This window comes from Colias croceus, chromosome 5 (genome assembly GCF_905220415.1).
Source record: "Colias croceus chromosome 5, ilColCroc2.1".
NCBI lineage: Eukaryota > Metazoa > Arthropoda > Insecta > Lepidoptera > Pieridae > Colias > Colias croceus.
Genome location: NC_059541.1, coordinates 2,999,177 through 3,019,973, shown reverse-complemented (window position 1 = coordinate 3,019,973; position 20,797 = coordinate 2,999,177). Strand labels below are relative to the sequence as shown.

Below are 20,797 nucleotides of genomic sequence, written 5' to 3'. Positions count from 1 at the left end.
TGCCGTGTATACAATGGAGCAACGTTTGACACCCCGAGATAATGCGGATCCCCGCTAACTAGAGGTGCACCCTTCGACAATTATGACAATGTGTGTGCTGCCTAATGGTGCGATTTGTGGAGTGTGACATTGGAAATCTGGACCACGACGGCACCCAGGCGCAAAATTAATTAATTTTAATTTTTTATCCCAGAAACAGCAATTACGAATGATATATTATTCAATTTGTGGTCAATGAATGTGTACTTTAACCAAATCAATATTCATGGGCTCCCAGACTTTCATTTTTTTGTATATTTTCTTAAATTGTACTTTAATTGTATAATCGTAAAAATTATTATAAGACTTATTTATGTTTTAAGAAACTTTATATGTCTACACTATAAAAAGTAGGTATTACTCTGTAACGTTGATGCAACAAATGATTTCCATACCCTACATAGTCTTGCAGCTTAGCAATAAATTAATGGTCGAGAAAATTGAAATGAGAGCAATTGTAACGTTTCATCTTCCCCGTTGTCCATTGCAGGAATATAGGGCGGGGATTGGGAATATTTGCCGGTGGGATTACTGTCGCTTTGTGGCTAATGGCTTGTCCCGACCGGACCGCTAAGGGATTACGATCTATTCATTTGTGTGGTAAGTCCGGCGTGCCAAAAATGATTAACAACTGGTGTTCTCATAGTTGTGTATTGAATGTTGAATTACGACATTCAAATTTTGGTGTCGATAGAACTTATTATGATTGCGTTAGATTAATTCAGGCAAACTTTATTTACTATCTACTGTAAATTGTAATACTTAGTTACTTTGATTTTGATTTAATTTGATAGTAATGATTATGGTATCTACCTATTACAATATGTGAGAATAAAATTTGTTAACAATGAAATATTTTATTATTGCCAACATTCATTCAATTAAGTTAAACAGGAATTTGATGACTTAGAAACGTTGAAGGTATTTGTGATAATGTAATTAAGATACATTAATAAAGCCTAAATCCTATCTTTTTTGTAAAAATGACAACGTAAAAAAGTTGATAAAAGTTTTAATGTAAGTACTCATCGCATTAAAACGGCATCGTATTTGATAACAGACATTAAAGCCCAGGCGCGCCCGACACTATTAACTAGGTATGTGAAATGCACCTGAAATGGATTGCACCTCCACCACCAATGTTTACGATTCTATTAACGACGAGACAGATATTAACGGACGGCACCCTTTAAGTCGTGCTGAATATAACATTATCATTCTTCATTTTTTCTTCCTGGTTGTAATGAAATGGACGTACCTACTTAAATAAATGATTTTGCAACTTTCTGCTTAAAAGATTTTTAGATGTAGTTTTTCGTTAGTTTCGTATTTTCAGTAAACATAAACACTGATCATACGAAACACAGTAAACAAATAAATAAATTACGTAAAGAAGATTAAATAGGTGACTATAATTGTTTATAGTTGTGGACTATTCGAATTCCGCTTGAACTACACATACATAAAAATCACTTGATAAATTCTAAATCGGTTTCAATACTACTATGGTGTATTATGTTATTGAAACTAATCTACAATAGCATCTAGGTTACCTTGTAGGGTGTAAGCGGTACGCGGTGGTTGCATTCCAGGGACGACTGTGACGCCAGCTCGCGACGTGTTGTGCAGCGACAGCGCGGCCAACAGGTCTAGCTCGGTGGCTGTAACAAATAATTATTATTTATTTTCTTATATTGTAACAGGCAAACATAACCTAACCTGAACCTTTAGGTTCAGGTTAGGTTATGTTTAGGTCAGGTTTACCTGACAAACTTTCAAAACGCAAGCATTTCTCTTACTGCTCAAATTGGGATGGTATTAAATATGAGCTTCATAATCTACACAAGACGAAAAATAAATGTGTATTAGGACCTGAGGCCAAATTGCGCAAACACACACAATGAAAATATGTTAATAACTCTATAAAATTATAATCAAAGAATACAGAAGACCATGATTGGAACCGAAGATATATTAAGTGTTCATAAAAACCACTGTTTTCGTGACGATAAAACCAAAGAGTCATAAAATAACAATTAAAGTAGAAAAAGATAGAGATGAGCTATCTGTACAATTATTAGATTATGCCTTATTATTCCACTGAATATTTATTATCAATAAACGTTGGCCTACATTCAGATGATCGATATGCGTAGAAGGTCCCCGAAAATGTGAATCGATTCGAGAAAACTTTCCACCATCAATCATTGACGAATAAAGACTTTTATAGATGTAGTATTTGCAAAGAAGAATCTTTATAGCTTTTAATGAATTAGTGATTTTACGCGAATAAATACGTACCGGCTTATTCTAAACTTCTGCATTTTCAAATAAACAAACCATATAATTAATTAGAATATAATTAATTAGAATATAATTAATTAATGAAATGAATACATATTAATGTAAACATAGTATTGTAAAGTTCAAGCAACTGCTGTGATAAATAACATCCATTTTCCCGCTGTAAGCTTGTTTGTAGATGTCATCTATCACTTTGTAATACCCTTCTGCCGTAAAACAAATCCAACATTGTATATTGTAAAGAACGACAAGATTTGTGATATTGCTTTAAATGTAATTTTATTATCTGATACAAAGACAAAATGTTTTAATATATTTGTATCATAGTTTTTAACTTATTATAATAGATACCTAAGAAAAACATTAAATTATTTAAGCGTATCACGTACGTAAATTAATGCTAATTCTGACACATTTATCCTACAATGTTAATTGAAATGGGTAAAACATTATTAAGTCGTTCTATTCTCATTTTAATAACTAAGAAATAATTAAAATTTCTTAGCTAGACCTGTTCGCATCTTCTTATTAAATTCATTTTATTTTACTGGAGAGAAGGAATGAAACATGTAATGAATACCAAAAAGAAATATAAAACTTCTCTTCAAAATAAACGCAGTTCTATTTGTTGTAAATATAAATTCAATGCGAAAACTTATTTTTTTTATAATATCAAACCTATGTCTGGATCGTTTTTATTCATAAACAACAATTATATTACATTATACATCTAATATATAAAAATCAATGCCACTTTTCGTTGTAATTCCATAACTCGAGAACGGCTGAACCGATTTCGATAATTCTTTTTTTATTATATTCCTTGAAGTACGAGGATGGTTCTTATGTAGAGAAAACGTTAATATGTACCACGGGCGAAGCCGGGGCGGACCGCTAGTTATACATATACATTAAATACATATTGTAATAATGATTACGTCACGCTAACCCAGTCACGTAGCTACGTAGCGCTCGTAGAATTGCTACGAGACAGCCTGTCTCTATTTAATGAATTTATTTCAAGAAATGTGACCACATAGCGAATATATTGATAAATGAACTACACTATCAAATTTATTATCAACGGTGAATTAAATTAAAATCGCAGTGAGTGATTTAAATTTATGAATTAGACCCTTGGTTTTGCATATGAATTTTAAATGACAGTAATAGGACTTTAGGGCGTGTTGTAAATACCTTGTATCGTTAATTAAAAAAACGTTTTTCATTCAATTTTCCACTCACTTTTCACACTTTTAATTACAAAATGAATGAATATCATGAAAACCTTTTCAACGAGTTACACGAAAGATAGATGTTAATAACACGCTAAACGTTATTTATAGAGAAAGGCAAAACGTTTAGTGTGAAGTGTGCTAGTGCTAATTGACTGAGGGGCGCAGGCTCGCAGCAACTTCAATTAAATAGCGTCACGGCTCCGACGAGACCTCTTGTCTCCCTTCACCTCCAATTTGTGACGCCCATAACAGAATCCTTTAGGGCTAACACGATTGCGTAATGTATTTTTATTCGCCTTTTATTGTGAATAACGTGTAAGTACCAATTCTGGTAGGGAGAAAATTAAGTCAATTTGATGAAAAATTACCGCTATTACCATATTTTTAGTTACTTCAAGAATATATACCATTTTTAAGATAGAGTAACGATTGCACATTGTAATTATTATACTTCATATTTAATAAAGCTTGCGTGTAGAACTAGTCGTGTTAAATATTAATAAGGAAGGTTATTTTCTAATTTAATAGAAGGTACTGTGATTTGACCGATGATGTAACAATTTCTTTTAAGATATTAAAAGAGATGATGTCTCGTGTGCGTCGATGAATATATAAATATAATAACTAAAATTTTAATTATTACCTTTATGATAAAGTAGTAAATGTATGTTTTACTACATAAAGGAACATATAATATTTCTCAGAATATATATAGTCAATCACTTCTGCTATTACCTTTTTTATATATGTATTATAGGAAACTACGAATACATTATCATAATCACAGCTGAGTTATTGAATCATTTCTTAAGTATATAATTTCGTAAACGAAGATGAGCATTATCTAAATGTGAAACTTTGTCGCCTATCACATCGTCGATTATGGCCTAATTTACGAGTAGAGTTTGAGTCAGCCCTGCCGCCGGCGCCGCTGCGTCGCCGGCTCGTCTGGTCTGTCTCCAACCGAACTGATACAATGCGACGCTCCAGATTGCCTCGTAAACTGCCGACTACCTACTGAGCATTGTCTTTAAACTTTGTATTATACTCCACTGCATATCCGCAGGGTGGGAAATAAAGCCGGTTTTGTGATAAGAGTTTTAGTTATCTCGGTTGGAAATAGACCACCATTTAGATCATAAATTTGTTATAAATATATTTAGTACCTATGTCATACCTACAAAAAATTTTAACATTCGTTTACGTTCCAAATAAATGTTTTTAAAGACGTCTTATCGTGTTATCCCTGAGTAACATTTATAGCAGCCATATAGCCTACAGCGTGGACGTAAAAAACTCTCAGTAATAAAAACTGCTACAGTTCCAAGAAACTGCACCAGAATTGCATGAAGTTTCAGAATTTACTACTTGAACTAACTATGTTAGTTGTAACCGGGAGATTTAAAATCTATAAAAGTAGTGAGTAATTTACGCAACCTATGCGCTATAAGTATAGCGTAACTGTGTTGCATTCGCTACTGCAATTTTATGGTGCGGAAACATACGAATATCGCGATATGCATTAGTCTGGCAGCGATAAAATTCCAATCAGCTGCTTTTCGAGAGCAATTAATTTGTAGTAACCTTTCATCGAAACGGATTTTATTAGAGACGGAATAATTTATATTACAGATGCAATAACAATATTATCAACGGGACCACGATAATAAACATGAATTGATTGCTATTTCATTCCTTTTACATAAGACAAGAAAAAGTAATTTTCGTACAAAATTTTAGATTTCTCTATTAGTAAGACTTTTTGGTTGCGAAATAATGAACTCGCAAACGAACATTTCAAACTATCGTATTACAAATGTATAAGAAAGACATATTGATTCAATTCTTAATCACGATTATAAAATTATTACAAAACTGAAAAAACTAAAAAAATATTTCTGCAATACATTTTTGATTTTACAAGTAACAATTAAAAAAATAGCTTGTATCCCAACCAAAAAAAAAGCCAAAATGATATTTGAAAAATACTAACAGGGTTTTAGCACGATACGGTCTATAATTACAAAAGCTATTCATCAAAATTGGAAAGGCAATTAACACTTCGCTATTTTCATGCCTTTAGTCTTAACGAGACGGAACAATTTGGTTAGCCAACCCTTGTCATAGACAATTAATTACTTTAATTACAAATTTTATTCGCGACATTTACTCTTCACTGTGTGTTATTTTATACCGATGATTAATTACACTTAGTCCATTTCTTTAAAAGAACGTTGTAACAGGTTGTAACATACGTTGCTACGTTACGTACGTTTTGCATAGAATCCACAAAAATGTCAATACATTTTTTATAATATAGTGCATTATAAACAAGAAATAATATCGATATAGATATTTAAACTATCAGATACCTCTAAAAGCACAAACCTTTTTGGCAATAAAACTGTGAAGAGAAACAATATTTCAAGTCACTTTGAGACGTACACGAAAACGCTTTATGCGAACATCGTATAATATTACTCACCGACACTCCACTCCATGTATTTGTTATTACTTTATACGAATGGTGATATATTTCGCATGAACTAACATTCCCTTTTTTCCGTCTACATATTTTGATTTGGTTCAGATTGATAACGTTTGAATTAAATCTTGTACTTTCATTGCTATGTTTATTTCGTATTTATTTAACCATTTAATGCAGTGCTACATACTTGATACATTATTTTTCTACTCGATTTGACTATAAGTCCCTTCGTAATCCGAGACAAAGTGTAATCGACTATGGTATTAGCATACTCTATGCAGTTCAGTGAATTATGCAAGGGTTAATAACAATTAAGGGAAGTCCTTGGAGGCGGTGAAACCTGTCCGGAACTAAATTGACCATATGGCAAGTTAATTATAATATTTATCGGTAACCAGAGACGGAATTGTGTTCACACGTTACTTGTTACATAATAGAAAAAAAATATATGTATAAGTCGCGTGCCTGTAGTGTAATTGGACGCGAACATTGTATATTTGTTCTATTCATTCCATTGATTTAAAAATAATCTGTCTGTAAGTGTACTACAAATTTGTTGAACAGACATTTACGTAGTAGTATTGACTCAGTACACAATCAATCCTATACTTAATGCTAATCTCATTTAAAATAAGGAATATTATAGTTGTTTGAATTTCAAATCATACAGTGACGGCATTGGGCCTTAAGGCCTAACCTAACCTAACTGGAATTTTCAAAACATAAAATATATGTAACATTTCTTTCGCTATTAATTTCTAGTTTCTACCTTTATATATAGGTATAAAATTACTTTTACTGACAAATATGAAGTAGGTATCACTTAGGAAATAATATTGCAAGAGTTTTTATCGAAAAAAAAAATACATAGGTATTTTTTTTATGTTACTTTTGATAAATTATTCTTTACATTATAAAAATCATAATTGAAAACCTAGACATCAATTCTAAGATAAAAATCCTATGCAATAAATAATATTGAATCGCGCTCTACATATTTTTCTCTTAGCTTATCATTAATCAGGAATACATACATATATCTCGTCCGAAATCATTACTCAAATCTGGCTTTTGACTCGGTATAGCATATTTAGCTCATTATAATATGTATTATTATATGTATGTATATTATTTCTCTAATGACTCCTTGTTCTTTGTCTTTTATTATTTTATATGTATTATTGTATATGTATTTATAATATGTATGTACATATATATATATTTTACATATGATATGTTTATTTTTTTTTTTATGTATGTTTTTATTTTATAGTATTTAGTTTATAATCTTTATTAAATAATATTTTTATTATCTTTGTATAACATTATTATTTATTTATCTTTGCGTATACTTTCTACCAACCTACCTCCTATTTCTAGTTTATTATTTATCCTTCTATCAGTTGGTTGCCTGGAAGAGATCACTCTTGAGTGATAAGGCCGCCTTCTGTGCTGTTTTTCTTTTAGAATAAGTTTTGTTTGTATTGTATGTATTTTGGCAGCACAATAAAGAGTATAAATAAATAAATAAATATATCTTCTTATCCTACATGTGAAAAGAATATTTCCATTCATAAAGTTCTATTCAGCATATTTTATATTAAAAAGCAAGTAAAGCCACACGTCTTTTATGAGCAAAGTAAAGTACAAAGGGGAGGGACGCTTTGAGTCGGCGGCATATGTCACGCGCGTGCCAGTTCGCCGTCTCTACTTACATTTGTTTTTTGTGAAGATTGTATGCTCCCTCAGTTTACTAGTTACACCCTTGTACCTTATTCGCTATTTTCTCATTTATTGGAAATAAAAAAATGAATTACAAGACAGACAGACAGTATCAGAACAGAACTATTTTTTAACAAATTTATTCTCTATATTAATCTAAGACGTTAACAGAATTGATTAACCAAATTATTATAAAATATTAAAATTAGGAAATATTGCTTCAAAATAAGATATTTTCTTATACCTACTTAAAGAACATTCAATATAATTGGCCGGCATAATGCGCTCTACATTTTCATAATTATGTCACACAAATAAACATATCTAATCAACAATCGGCCCATTGACCTTCCTATAGCAATATTTCGTATCGAATGACGATCAGGTGATATGTTAAAAAGTGTTTACTCGATTTCTAAGCATTGCGGTGGTCTGCCTCGTTGCTTCTTAATTGCTGACGCAATAAATACACAACAATCGAATGTGAACAATGAGATTACATCAGATGCAATGTATTCACTGTTTGGATCGTTATTAATACACACAGATTGGAAATATAAAAAGTTAATCTTGTTACACGTATCTCGAACAAAAATATCGTGAACGTATCCCGAACAAAAACAACTTTAATAAAATTCAGGATTGAAGGCATACAAAATATGTACATAATACTATTAACTAGTTTAGTATTGCTAGTTTGGTAGGTTTGCTATTGGATGGAAAAATATCTAATCTATCAAATCTGATTTGGATTATGATAGATACGTACAATTTTGTATCTTACCCAAGACTGTGATAGCCTTAAGATATTTACAAAAAAATCAAAAAGGGTACCTATCATAACTAAAAAATGTTGTTATGTTTTAACAAAACAAAAAAGACTAGTCGCTTATGAATTTACATAAAAAATATCAGGTTAGAAATTAGAATGAACGCGGGATTTTGGAATATTTTGTCCGTTAATAAGGCTACTGGGGTGAGCCGGCGACCCGGTGTTCGACAGGTGGCGGACACGCGCCGCTGCGCCCCCCGTGCCATATCGGGCCCTAGACCATACCGCAACTGGACTTTGATGCTTTTTATTTCAAGCTATGAGATAGCTACGATATAGCTTCTTAATTTTTTTGTAGAAATGCGACTCAATACAGTATTTTTACCAAACATTATACTATAGGACCAAGGGTATATAAGTACAACTAGCCTAGAAATATTTGTTATTTATTTCAAGTACCTACCTAATTTTGTTCTAACCTAAAATACTACGTCTATAAACTAATACACTATGAGGTATCATAGTTACTAAATATTCATTTTATTTGACGCAATACGCGATGGAACCGTTGTTTTACCATAGCATAGAGCAATAAATCTGATACATGAGGATATAATTCAATGTTGCTATTTGAAATTCCGATATCGGCCGTCCTTCAAGCACCCTTGCCGACACTTGCAAATAGCATCCGGTGACTTAGATTATGTTAATATTTAAAATGTTAGGCGATAGACTACGTCAGAGCTGAAATCACCTGTAAAATCACGCCATTCCTATTTACTTTATTTTACTTTGTACGTTCTCTAATGCGAATGCGAGATTTGTATATTTTTTAATAAATTAAAAATTGACATATTATGAGTTACAGAAACAAATGAAGTTGATGAATGAACATACTATATGAAATAATGTACCTATGTAAAATACATTCATCATCATCATCATCAGCTCATATTCCCACTGCTGGGACACGGGTCAGGGTTAAAGTACATTAATAATAGATTACTATAGAGGCAAACCAGTCTTGTATTACCACGCAGTCCTAGTCGGTAAAGTCTTTGACACTTTAAACTTGACAGTGGGGCACGCGTCCGCCGGGTAATCCTGCGCAAACATCACGGCTGATAGCGCTTATCGCACGTGCTATTGTTACCGGGATGTATTACTTCCTCGAACACTATTTCTAACACTAATATCCAGCACTGTTTAATTTTAAGGATTGCGTAGGTTCTTGTTGTATCGATCACTGATTTCACCAATGACTTCTATCTAGACTCTAGAGTGTATTTTTTTAAAGATTAAAAACACAAATTTTATACTTATTGATATTTACAACTTAATATCATATTTTCTCTAAGCATTGTGTGATTGTATCATTCATCGTATACTTTAAAAACTATAAGAAATAATCGTTCTCTACATTCATAAATTTTCTTTAATAACAATAATATGTAGTGACAGCATTTTAGGCCCCCGCAATGACGCAGCATAAAGCATTAAACAACCGAAACGAAATGTAGCCTATATCGTTTATTGGCTCTTGAACATGTGCTGTAACTAGCTAATGTTGGTAGAGGGACGATCAACCTGTTATTACGTCACACTCCACCCCGCTTCTACCCTGCTATCAATAGTCAATACTTGAACTTAATTTTTGACATTTTTCTATTTACACGACACGACCTTCACCTAAAATATTAAAAAGGACTACATATAACAACATTTTATTATTTATAAAAAAAGATCTGTATTATGTAAACGACGGTTGACCTATACATACTAACATTTCACAAATTCTCGAATAAATATAGTCTCAGCTAAATAAATAGCTGGAAGCATAGCACAATTCTAGCTTTTCTAACATTTTCCATGTACAAAGATATAAAAGAACGACCATGAAAGAAAAACTATTAATTTTAAATAGATGATAATGAACGGATCATGTTATTTGAATTTTTCTGTAACAATCAGCTCCAAGAAGGCTCCAACTTTTTAAATAAATTCCTTAGATAAATTCCATCTAGAAAAGAAGTTGTATCATAATAATCAAAATTCAATATCGAATCGAAATATGTAAAAAGGAGGCACTTTTACGTTACCACATAACCATGGATATCGAATTATTTATGTATTTTTTAATTATTTTACATAGGACCATTGTGTCCCATAATCGAACGATAAAATATACAATCTAACTTTTCGGTCATTTAATTTGAAGGACGCATAAACTCTAATAAAAAGTATTTATATCACATGAGTAAAATTAGCGTTTGTTATAATTTATATAAAAATAACTTTATAATAAAATATAATAATATAATAAAAATCGAATCAATTTATAAATTACTCATAAAAATAAATCAATAATTGAATACACAGATAAAATAAGAATGGCAATATAAACGAGACAAATGTTGAATAAACTGACGAAGCTAAATGAAATTCATTTGTCCCGAAGCACCCTTGAACCCGAGGGTAAAATTCGTTTCACTTGCGAATAGACGTGATTCAATTTGTCCAAACGTTGATTAGATAAATAACAGCTGGGCCACGATCCCTTATAATGAAGTCGTGTGCCGGAATTAACTAATTCCTTTGTATAAATTAGTCTATTTCAAAATCTTATTCAAATACTAGCTTCCGCCCGCGACTCCGTCCGCGCGGATGTCGGTCTTTGCGTGGATGGTTTATTTCTCCATTTTGAGTAATTCGACAATGACATCTTATAAATATCTATTGGACCCAAATACGGCTAGGTCTATAATAATACGCAACGTGTGTTCGCGGTACCTACTACAGAACAACGTCTATGGATAACTGGAAAATTGAGATTAATTTTTTTTCTACGTATTTTTCCAGGATAAAAAGTATCCTATTTTACGCCCAGGATAATAAGGTATAATTATACCAAGTTTCATCGAAATCGAACCGGTAGTTTTCACGTGATGTCTTCACATACAGACAGACAGACAGACAGACAGACAGACAGACAGACAGACAGACAAAAATTTTTTTAATCACATATTTGGGTTTGGTATCGATCCAGTAACACCCCCTGCTGGTTATTTTTTCAATATTTTCAATGTACAGAATTGACCCTTCTACAGATTTATTATATATGTATAGATTTCCCTAAATAGCTTCCTTACGCAATTAAATATTCATTGGGACAACTAGGAAAATATTTTAACGCATTTAATGAAAATTTAGGGAAATACCACAAATAGTACAAATATTAGAAAATAAATGGCTCCCTTGACATTAAGTCCCAAGGCGTCGCCGTCGACTTCACGAATTATTTACGCAATGTAAATTCGACCCAATTGCCTCGTAGGCGTTCATAATTTAGTGTGTGTGGAATCACTCACATATTAAATACGTAAAAGATCGATAGTATTTGGACAGTACGAGGCGCGTTGCCCCGCAACACGGTAGACGATGCACGGGGTGGCTTACAGGCTTGCATTGCGTGCAAGAGCCTCGGCCCACCAGTAACTACACATTAGTCTTCCATGATTAGCCAATCCCTTAGCCCAGCCTATTTACGTCTAGACACCCTTACAGGTTATAACTTCGCTCAAATGTCTACTAATGTGACTCTGAAAATGGTAAGGTTTACATAAAAATATTCATTTTTCTCTTTTTGATCACGCTGAGTTTCATTATGTTTCAGAGTGAAAAGTGATGTCTATGCAGCGTGCGGAGGGAGGAATTGACTCTTAAAGACGCAAAGAGAATAAGTTGCTTCAAGTTGAACTTAATGTTCGAAGTATTTCGATGGCCGTGAACGTTGTACGAGGTCAAAATAGATTCGAAGCACCGCATTGCGCTCTATGCGACACCTGCAACGCAACATATTGTATCTTATTGCAATTTAATATATTTTCATGTACATCAAAAGACTTCCTCGAATTCTCGAGAAAGAAATTTATTATTTCATAAAACGACTATCAAAGTCCTTTTATAGATTTAGAACTACAGAAAAAAAGAACATAATAAGTTAAATATATATTAATTCATATTTTCTCTGGTACGTACTTAATCGTTGAATAATAATATTGAGTAAGTTTCGCTTGCCACGCAAATAGAACTAACCTAACTTCTATTCCTACAAATATTTAACTATCAGTGATCACGAACTAACTCCGCAAACCGAAGAACTAATCACGTCATCGGTTCTACGTACGAATAATGAGACAGACATAATATTATTCCTGGTATTTTTTCATGGAAATTAGGTGGAAAAACGCGGGTAACATGTTTTATTTATTGAGTTCGCTGCTGTAATGGCGCCAATGCCAAGGTGTGGATCAAATTATATCGGATTTACTGATTTCATTTTAATAATATCTTCGGTTACTATGTGCATGCTTGGGCTACAGGTTAATTTATTGCATTATTATTCAAATTTCAAGTCTACACGTCAATTTCTAAAGTAAGATTATAACCACAACTTTCATTCATAAATGCAATGAAAAAGAATTTTAGTGTGATGAATTATATTTTAAATACTTAATTGAAGGAAAACGATGTGGTAATAAAGTATTAAGCTAAAAGCACGCACGCATGACCCATAAATTGTAAGTCATATATGATTCGTGTAAAGTGTAAACCAAAATGAGAAAAGTTTTCGACGCACTAAACTATTCATAGAACCATGAATTCGATATGAATAGGACGAGTTATGTGTGTCGCATTTAAGGACGGCAAAATTAACCTAATAACAACCACGAAAACTTTGTCATAAATTTCAAAGACCTACCAGTTACCTATTACCTATAGCTATTATAGAGCTTCAATCAGAACTTATATTTTTACCCCAAATTTCTATTAAAATAGTCCAATAAGATTCAAGCATTAATACAGTATTAATAATATTCCTTCTTTTTCAAAGTATTGAATACTTATAACTTCAAATCTAACATAGGTACGTAAAGCCATTCCAGATAAACTTCTTTTCAACTTTGTCTCTCTCGAACAACTAACTACAAAGTAATTTAACAGCACATGTGAGAGCCATTTTCTTTGAGTACTACTTTTATTAAGCAACACTACACAAAGTTATGTATAAAGTTACATATGAATGAAGTTACTTTAATATAATATGAACTGTGCATACTCGTAATAAAAAACTGTTCTGAAGAGAAGATAACTTAAGGAGGCCAAACACTAACTCTGCGCGGAAGTAAATTATAGGTAGCTTTTAAGTAAATCAATTTATAATATTTATCCTCCTAAATTGTATTTATACTAAATAATATTAAAATAAGTTATCCCTATAACAACCGCTAAGATTTATTTCCGTTTCATATTGCAGAATACAAACCAAAGCAATAAAATATAATCGTCAAATATAGTTTGTATATCATACCAACTAAACTAAATATCAATTTGAAAACGTTTCACCCGGGGGACGGAAGCTAGGGGCAGTGTATCGGACTTGGGGGAAAATGAAAGATAGAGGGTGCAATATGCAATTTCAGATCTGATTTTTCTTATACACTCTTTGCAATGATAGAGATGATTAATTTTATTTGAAAATGATATGGATAGTGTAGATTCAGTAGATTTATGTTTGTATCCTTTACCATGATTATAATGTACAATGCGAAGAAAATAGAGATATTTTCTTAGTTCCAAACAACTAAGAAAACCTCTGACATTTTTGTAAATAGGAATACGAGTGTGTAAAATTTTAAAGTTATTCAACTCTAGCATGACTCTAGCATTTCGGTGCTGCTATTAATTATTATTATTGTTGTTTGTTTAGCGTTATCAAAAATTTAAATTTCCATTCAGAACATGTCATTATGACGCTTTCTTTCAGTAATAAACTTGGTAATAAATAAAGGAGATTGAAGTTTCGTGTACTGTTTAAAGCATACTATAGCTTGTAGACATTCCCCACGGGGGGTTAATCCACACGCGAATATTACCTACTACTCCTACGTACCTTAGCTTACGTGCAACCCTGTGTTATGCATTGGGCCGACGAACCCTAACAATCTTACTTTCTCTGTTTTTAAAATGACAAATTCGTTTTTAATGTCCATCAATGTAGACAAGCTTTATCTAACATTTCGCGTGTTTTTATTTTCACTATTTATCATATTATATTAAAGTAACTTCATTCATATGTAACTTTATACATAACTTTGTGTAGTGTTGCTTAATAAAAGTAGTACTCAAAGAAAATGGCTCTCACATGTGCTGTTAAATTACTTTGTAGTTAGTTGTTCGAGAGAGACAAAGTTGAAAAGAAGTTTATCTGGAATGGCTTTACGTACCTATGTTAGATTTGAAGTTATAAGTATTCAATACTTTGAAAAAGAAGGAATATTATTAATACTGTATTAATGCTTGAATCTTATTGGACTATTTTAATAGAAATTTGGGGTAAAAATATAAGTTCTGATTGAAGCTCTATAATAGCTATAGGTAATAGGTAACTGGTAGGTCTTTGAAATTTATGACAAAGTTTTCGTGGTTGTTATTAGGTTAATTTTGCCGTCCTTAAATGCGACACACATAACTCGTCCTATTCATATCGAATTCATGGTTCTATGAATAGTTTAGTGCGTCGAAAACTTTTCTCATTTTGGTTTACACTTTACACGAATCATATATGACTTACAATTTATGGGTCATGCGTGCGTGCTTTTAGCTTAATACTTTATTACCACATCGTTTCCCTTCAATTAAGTATTTAAAATATAATTCATCACACTAAAATTCTTTTTCATTGCATTTATGAATGAAAGTTGTGGTTATAATCTTACTTTAGAAATTGACGTGTAGACTTGAAATTTGAATAATAATGCAATAAATTAACCTGTAGCCCAAGCATGCACATAGTAACCGAAGATATTATTAAAATGAAATCAGTAAATCCGATATAATTTGATCCACAACATGTCATTATGACGCTTTCTTTCAGTAATAAACTTGGTAATAAATAAAGGAGATTGAAGTTTCGTGTACTGTTTAAAGCATACTATAGCTTGTAGACATTCCCCACGGGGGGTTAATCCACACGCGAATATTACCTATTACTCCTACGTACCTTAGCTTACGTGCAACCCTGTGTTATGCATTGGGCCGACGAACCCTAACAATCTTACTTTCTCTGTTTTTAAAATGACAAATTCGTTTTTAATGTCCATCAATGTAGACAAGCTTTATCTAACATTTCGCGTGTTTTTATTTTCACTATTTACCCAAGAAATAATTTTTATTAGTGCTATAAAACAATAATTCGGTTTGGATTAACAGCCGGCAATGCTTTCGTCGCGATTACGCCCGTTTTACTATCGCTATTAAGGTGGTTTATTTTCAAAGTTTTTATAGCACGATACAATAATATTTTACGTAATACGAGATCCATATTCATGCATCAGAACTACAGCAAATAACGCTTATTATTATACGTATACTACAGTGGAAGCATATGCAGCAATTGATCAGATTTATTTATTATTTTAGGAAGTATGCATTTTTTACAAGAAGCACGTGTCATATGGAACTATTTCAATAGCGGACATCACACAGGTTATTGCATTTGTATTTATTTTGTTCCGTCAACAGTTCCCACGCCTAAGTTCTCGGAAAATGAATCATAAGTTATAACAGCGTACTTCATAAAACCAAAACAACAAATATTTATAAAGATTATTTGAAATAAATTTACTTTAATGTGTATTTCGTGCTGATTAATGTCGGATTGCCGATAGCTGTATATTTTAATGTATGTAAACTATGTATTTAAACTGAAACATATTTTAATAACTACATTAGCATTTAATAGTCAACGTACCTGAATTGTATTGTTATAGTAGAATTACCGCTATCAGACTCGGATTATTCTCTTTAAACAAATTTGCACGATAAGATAATCGACGGTATGTAGAAAACCCGGCGCGAAATCCACACAAGGTAATTGTAGCATGAATCTGAAAAACTATGCTATTAGAGAATTAAAAAATATAAACATAAAATAATGATTTATAAAAATGTAGTAATCATGTTATTGAACATTGTCCCTTCATCAATAAAGATTATACAATAAATGTAAATCACTTTTTTACTCGATAATACATATTCTTTTAGGTTATATTTTAACTCTGAGGAAAAAATTTGACGGCTTAATGACATTTTATGTGGGTACCTTGAAGTAATATTCGATACCCAAATGAACAGGCAACAGTATGAATATCTTACATAGCTCTACGTCACGCTATAATTCAACTTCATTACCGAAAAATGTTCTTTTCCCCGAAATACTTTGAGCTACAGAATTATTCCGATAAAACGGCAATAGAATATAAATTTTGAATGCGACGGAGAGCGGGGCTGACGATAAAAATTCAATGCGGTAAAGTAGCTTACGTAAGGCGGGCGATGTAGGCGCCTACGAGGCAAGCTCATTCACGTACCTTATTAAATAGAATTGTTCCCATCTGTTCCCGAACCTTAATGAAACTGTACAATATGCAATCTTTCAGTAAGCTTATGTATGCTTATTCCTTATATGTTTAGATGTATATATATTCAATTCAATTTACATACATCTCAGCGAACTTATTGTATAAAATTCAAGCCTTAATTTCTAATCAAAGAGATATGATAACAATTCAATTGTATGTGCATTCTATTTCTAAGACATTGAACATATTTAATTGTAAGTGTTCCATATATTCATGGTGACTGTTCATGAAAGTTGCAGGTAGATCTGGCTCACAGCCAAACCTAAATGACTATGTTTGGCTCTGGCTTATCATTCCATTGGCCTATTAAACGTGCAAGAAGTAGAGCAGTCGATTGTAAATGAGTTTCGATGGATCATTGCAGTGCCAGTTCAGAAGGATTAACGTGCTGAAAATTCCTTGAGCTTAGTGGCATCTTGCTAGAACTTGTACTTGAGAACGATAAGAACAATTAAGGGATATAGTTTTTCGTCATTTTATTTTGTAAGTCTTAACATATTAGTAACAACTTATATATTACGAACACAAAACAATCGTTACACTATGTAATTTCAATGTCATTGCAGCAAACGTAAATAAATTTTGTATTACATAAAATGAAGGTTTTTGTTGATTCATGTAAAAATCATCTGGTTGTGGTAACACAATGTTCATAAAAAGCAATATGTGAAAACGGAAAAAGTGATGACAATGTTAATTTGTTTGTTATAGACAAAAGCTTTGCGAATGGAAATAAAGTTTAATCATACTAATTTGAATGAATTTCAACAAAAACTTCCATGCAGATTTGTCCCGTATTCTCATAAAATTTTACCAAATATATGACGTATTTATCTACTGACCTCATAGGAAACCTCCACAATCTTTATAGCGTGTACGTAAAGATGGTTAGACAAAGAATCGCAGGTCATAAACGTAGGTTTGCCCTAAATGTATTCGGGTCGTTGGCCGGCTTGACAAATGTAAGGAAATGACAGCCCTTTCCGCCACTACCTACCACGGACCAGATGTTCCACTTTGATTCGGAAAAGCTTAACCCGACGTGTAACAGAGAATATTGCAACAATTTTCACTACTTATGCTCTTTCCTATCCTCTGATGAGTTTCGACTCTACGGTAGGTATTTTGCAATATTTAAAACTCACTCGAAATACGTTTTTAACATTATATCTACTATTTATAGGTTGTGTTTCATTGCTTTTTAATTAACTTATCACACTTTATTCTTATTATGTGTAAGCTTTGAAATAAAGACCTCTGATTTCAAAATGCTGCGCGTTGAAGTCTTTTCAATGCAATTGAAATTTATATAACATATTATATTTAAAATTCGTGTTTTAAGTTACCACTTTTCTTGCTGTTTATATCTACTACAGAGAAGTATAAAAATGCTAAATACTATGTAATAGATAATTGCTATAAATATTTACATAAATTATCATCAAATCTGACTCACTCAATTGGTCGGTAGCACATCGGTGTGAAATCGCGCGATATTACTGATAAGATATCAACAAATCATCATTTTATCACCGGCAAAATTATTTTACGTTTTCATTCACTCTTTCATTCTTTCCATGTGCTAGTAAATATACGCGAGCGTGTACTGTCTAAATAATCGCTGTCGTCATACATGATAATTTATTAAATTGACTAACAACAATAAATTTCAAATTTAAAATATACCACATACTTTTTTATAGACATGGTTACAGTGTTATATGTTTTTTGTATATCATTTATGAAAAAATAACCCATTATGCAAATTGGATGCGGTATGCGAGGCGTCAAAATGACAGATAACATATTCGGGCAGGTGTCGAAAGATGCGCATGCACTTCAGCGACTGGCTATCGGCTAGTGGCGTGATTAGGATCAATATTTACTCAGATGTGTATTATCATATGACGTAAGGACTAAGGTAGTGTTTGGTGGCGGCGGACTCGCAAGGACGGCACTACTCTACAACCCAGCGTGTCCCGGCATGCGCTACTCGTCAAACTTAAGTTTTCGTTTTCAGTTATGTAAGCCGCAAAGTTTAGATAGATTCTTATGTAATGGTCAAAATATACGTTTACTTCTTACTTAACTTACTTCACTAATTTACGAAGTACTGTTTTCGCAAAACGATACGCATAAGTATTTTTACACTTTAAATTAATCATGGTAAGTGAATTAAGCGATTTATAAACAAACGGTGGTGTGAGAAAATTAATACGATAAGAAATATAAGTTAATACGTGAAAACGTATTCAATGAGAGCGAACTTGAACCCTCTAAAGTCATTACTCGGGAGGGTTGATCGCGATAGAGCACACACTGCGGTCGTTTTCCTCAAAACCTCAAGAAAACGTGAACATAGACGAAAATTCGACTAAGGGTCGAATCAGCTGATCGGCACACCCAAAACTACCGCAAATCTTGTAAAAGCTATGAAACGTGCGAAAAACGTGTTATATTGACGGAACGTAAATCAGCTGATCGCTAGATTTGTAGTCGTAAAATTGATTGTATGTGCATTTTGAGCATGAGTATTGAAACTGGTACTCACCGGCCGCGTTCGTCAGCCACCACCAGCAGAACCAGGCGGCCACGAGCGGCCGAGTGCCGGCCATGTCAGCGGCAGCGCATCACACGCGCGCTCTTGCCGGCCGCCCCGGCGTACTGAACCATACTGATTACTGAGCGAGCGCGATCGATGCGCGGCCACGAGCGCCGCACGCACCCTCGCGAGCCGCCCGCCCCTCCCGCAACCCCACGCGCCCGCACCCTCCGACCATTTTCTCGAGTTTCCACCGAGAGCGCGCGCGCTGCCCTCTTTCCCGTCGGATCGCTGACCGCCCCTAATTGATTGGACCCGTTCATTTGCCGAATACGTTTTAGGTCAGCACCGCCGCAGAGCCTCTGCGCAATGTTTATTTAGTTAACTTCGTGGGAAACTTGGCTGGAACGGGACCATTAAGACAAACGGTCTGCTCCTACTTGACGTTTCGTCATAATTGCTGTTATAAATAACTTTTAGTGGTTATATTACGAAGGCAAAACTTTAAAAGCTAAATTTTATGTATAGTAGTGACATTTAACAGATTGCATTGTTAGATAAAAATACACATATTTACAAGTTATATTTGAAGTTTTATAAACTTTCCTATTGTCTCATATTAACATATTTTAAACAGATTTTAATTACTTCTTGTCAATATTACCTACAACTAATTAAAAACAGAAAACTTTACAAAATTAACCAATTAAACGAATATACCAATTAAATTGTTAATTACAAAACCTACCTTCGGAAAGTAATTTCAAACGAGTAGAGTTACTTAGGTTCCGTAAAGAAAGATAAGTCAAGCAGTTGTAAAATTAATATCTACTGCTAATTACTAAAAAGCATTAAGTTTTAATTGAATAAGAAAAATATTCCCAGCCCGGTTTGGCAAGAAAGAATGCGGGTTCTTATCCCGCCTCCTGATCGAATTTTTTCTATTCTTTATAAATGTATAAGAAAAATATAATACAAACAGCTTTCAAGTAATATTATAGAGTCAATTAAAATGTGCAGTTTAATTGAGAACCACCTCTTATTTTGAAGTCGGTTAATAGAAACGATATTATATTTTAGTAATGCTAGAAGAAATTAGAAACAATGTAGAATAAGGTACTGAGGCCTTAATAAGTTAGCTGTGTGCCCCGTGCTTGTACCCGCATTGCTCCGCTCCTATTGGTCTTACGTGATGATATTATATCACTT

At 32.9% G+C, this 20,797-nt stretch overlaps 1 protein-coding gene across 2 annotated transcripts in view; it reads right to left on the bottom strand.

Moving 5' to 3' along the window:
- LOC123691821 (protein kinase C-binding protein NELL1-like) overlaps window positions 1–19,710 on the bottom strand; it is a 38,775-nt gene extending 19,065 nt beyond the window's left edge. For both annotated transcript variants that reach the window (XM_045636390.1, XM_045636391.1), the window contains exons 1-2: window positions 19,598–19,710; window positions 1,593–1,700 (exon numbers count right to left, since the gene is read on the bottom strand). In XM_045636390.1, coding sequence (XP_045492346.1) covers window positions 1,593–1,700; window positions 19,598–19,661 — 172 coding nt within the window. In that variant the 5' untranslated portion in view covers window positions 19,662–19,710. The remainder of the gene's footprint in view (window positions 1–1,592; window positions 1,701–19,597) is intronic.
- Window positions 19,711–20,797: the final 1,087 nt, after the last annotated feature.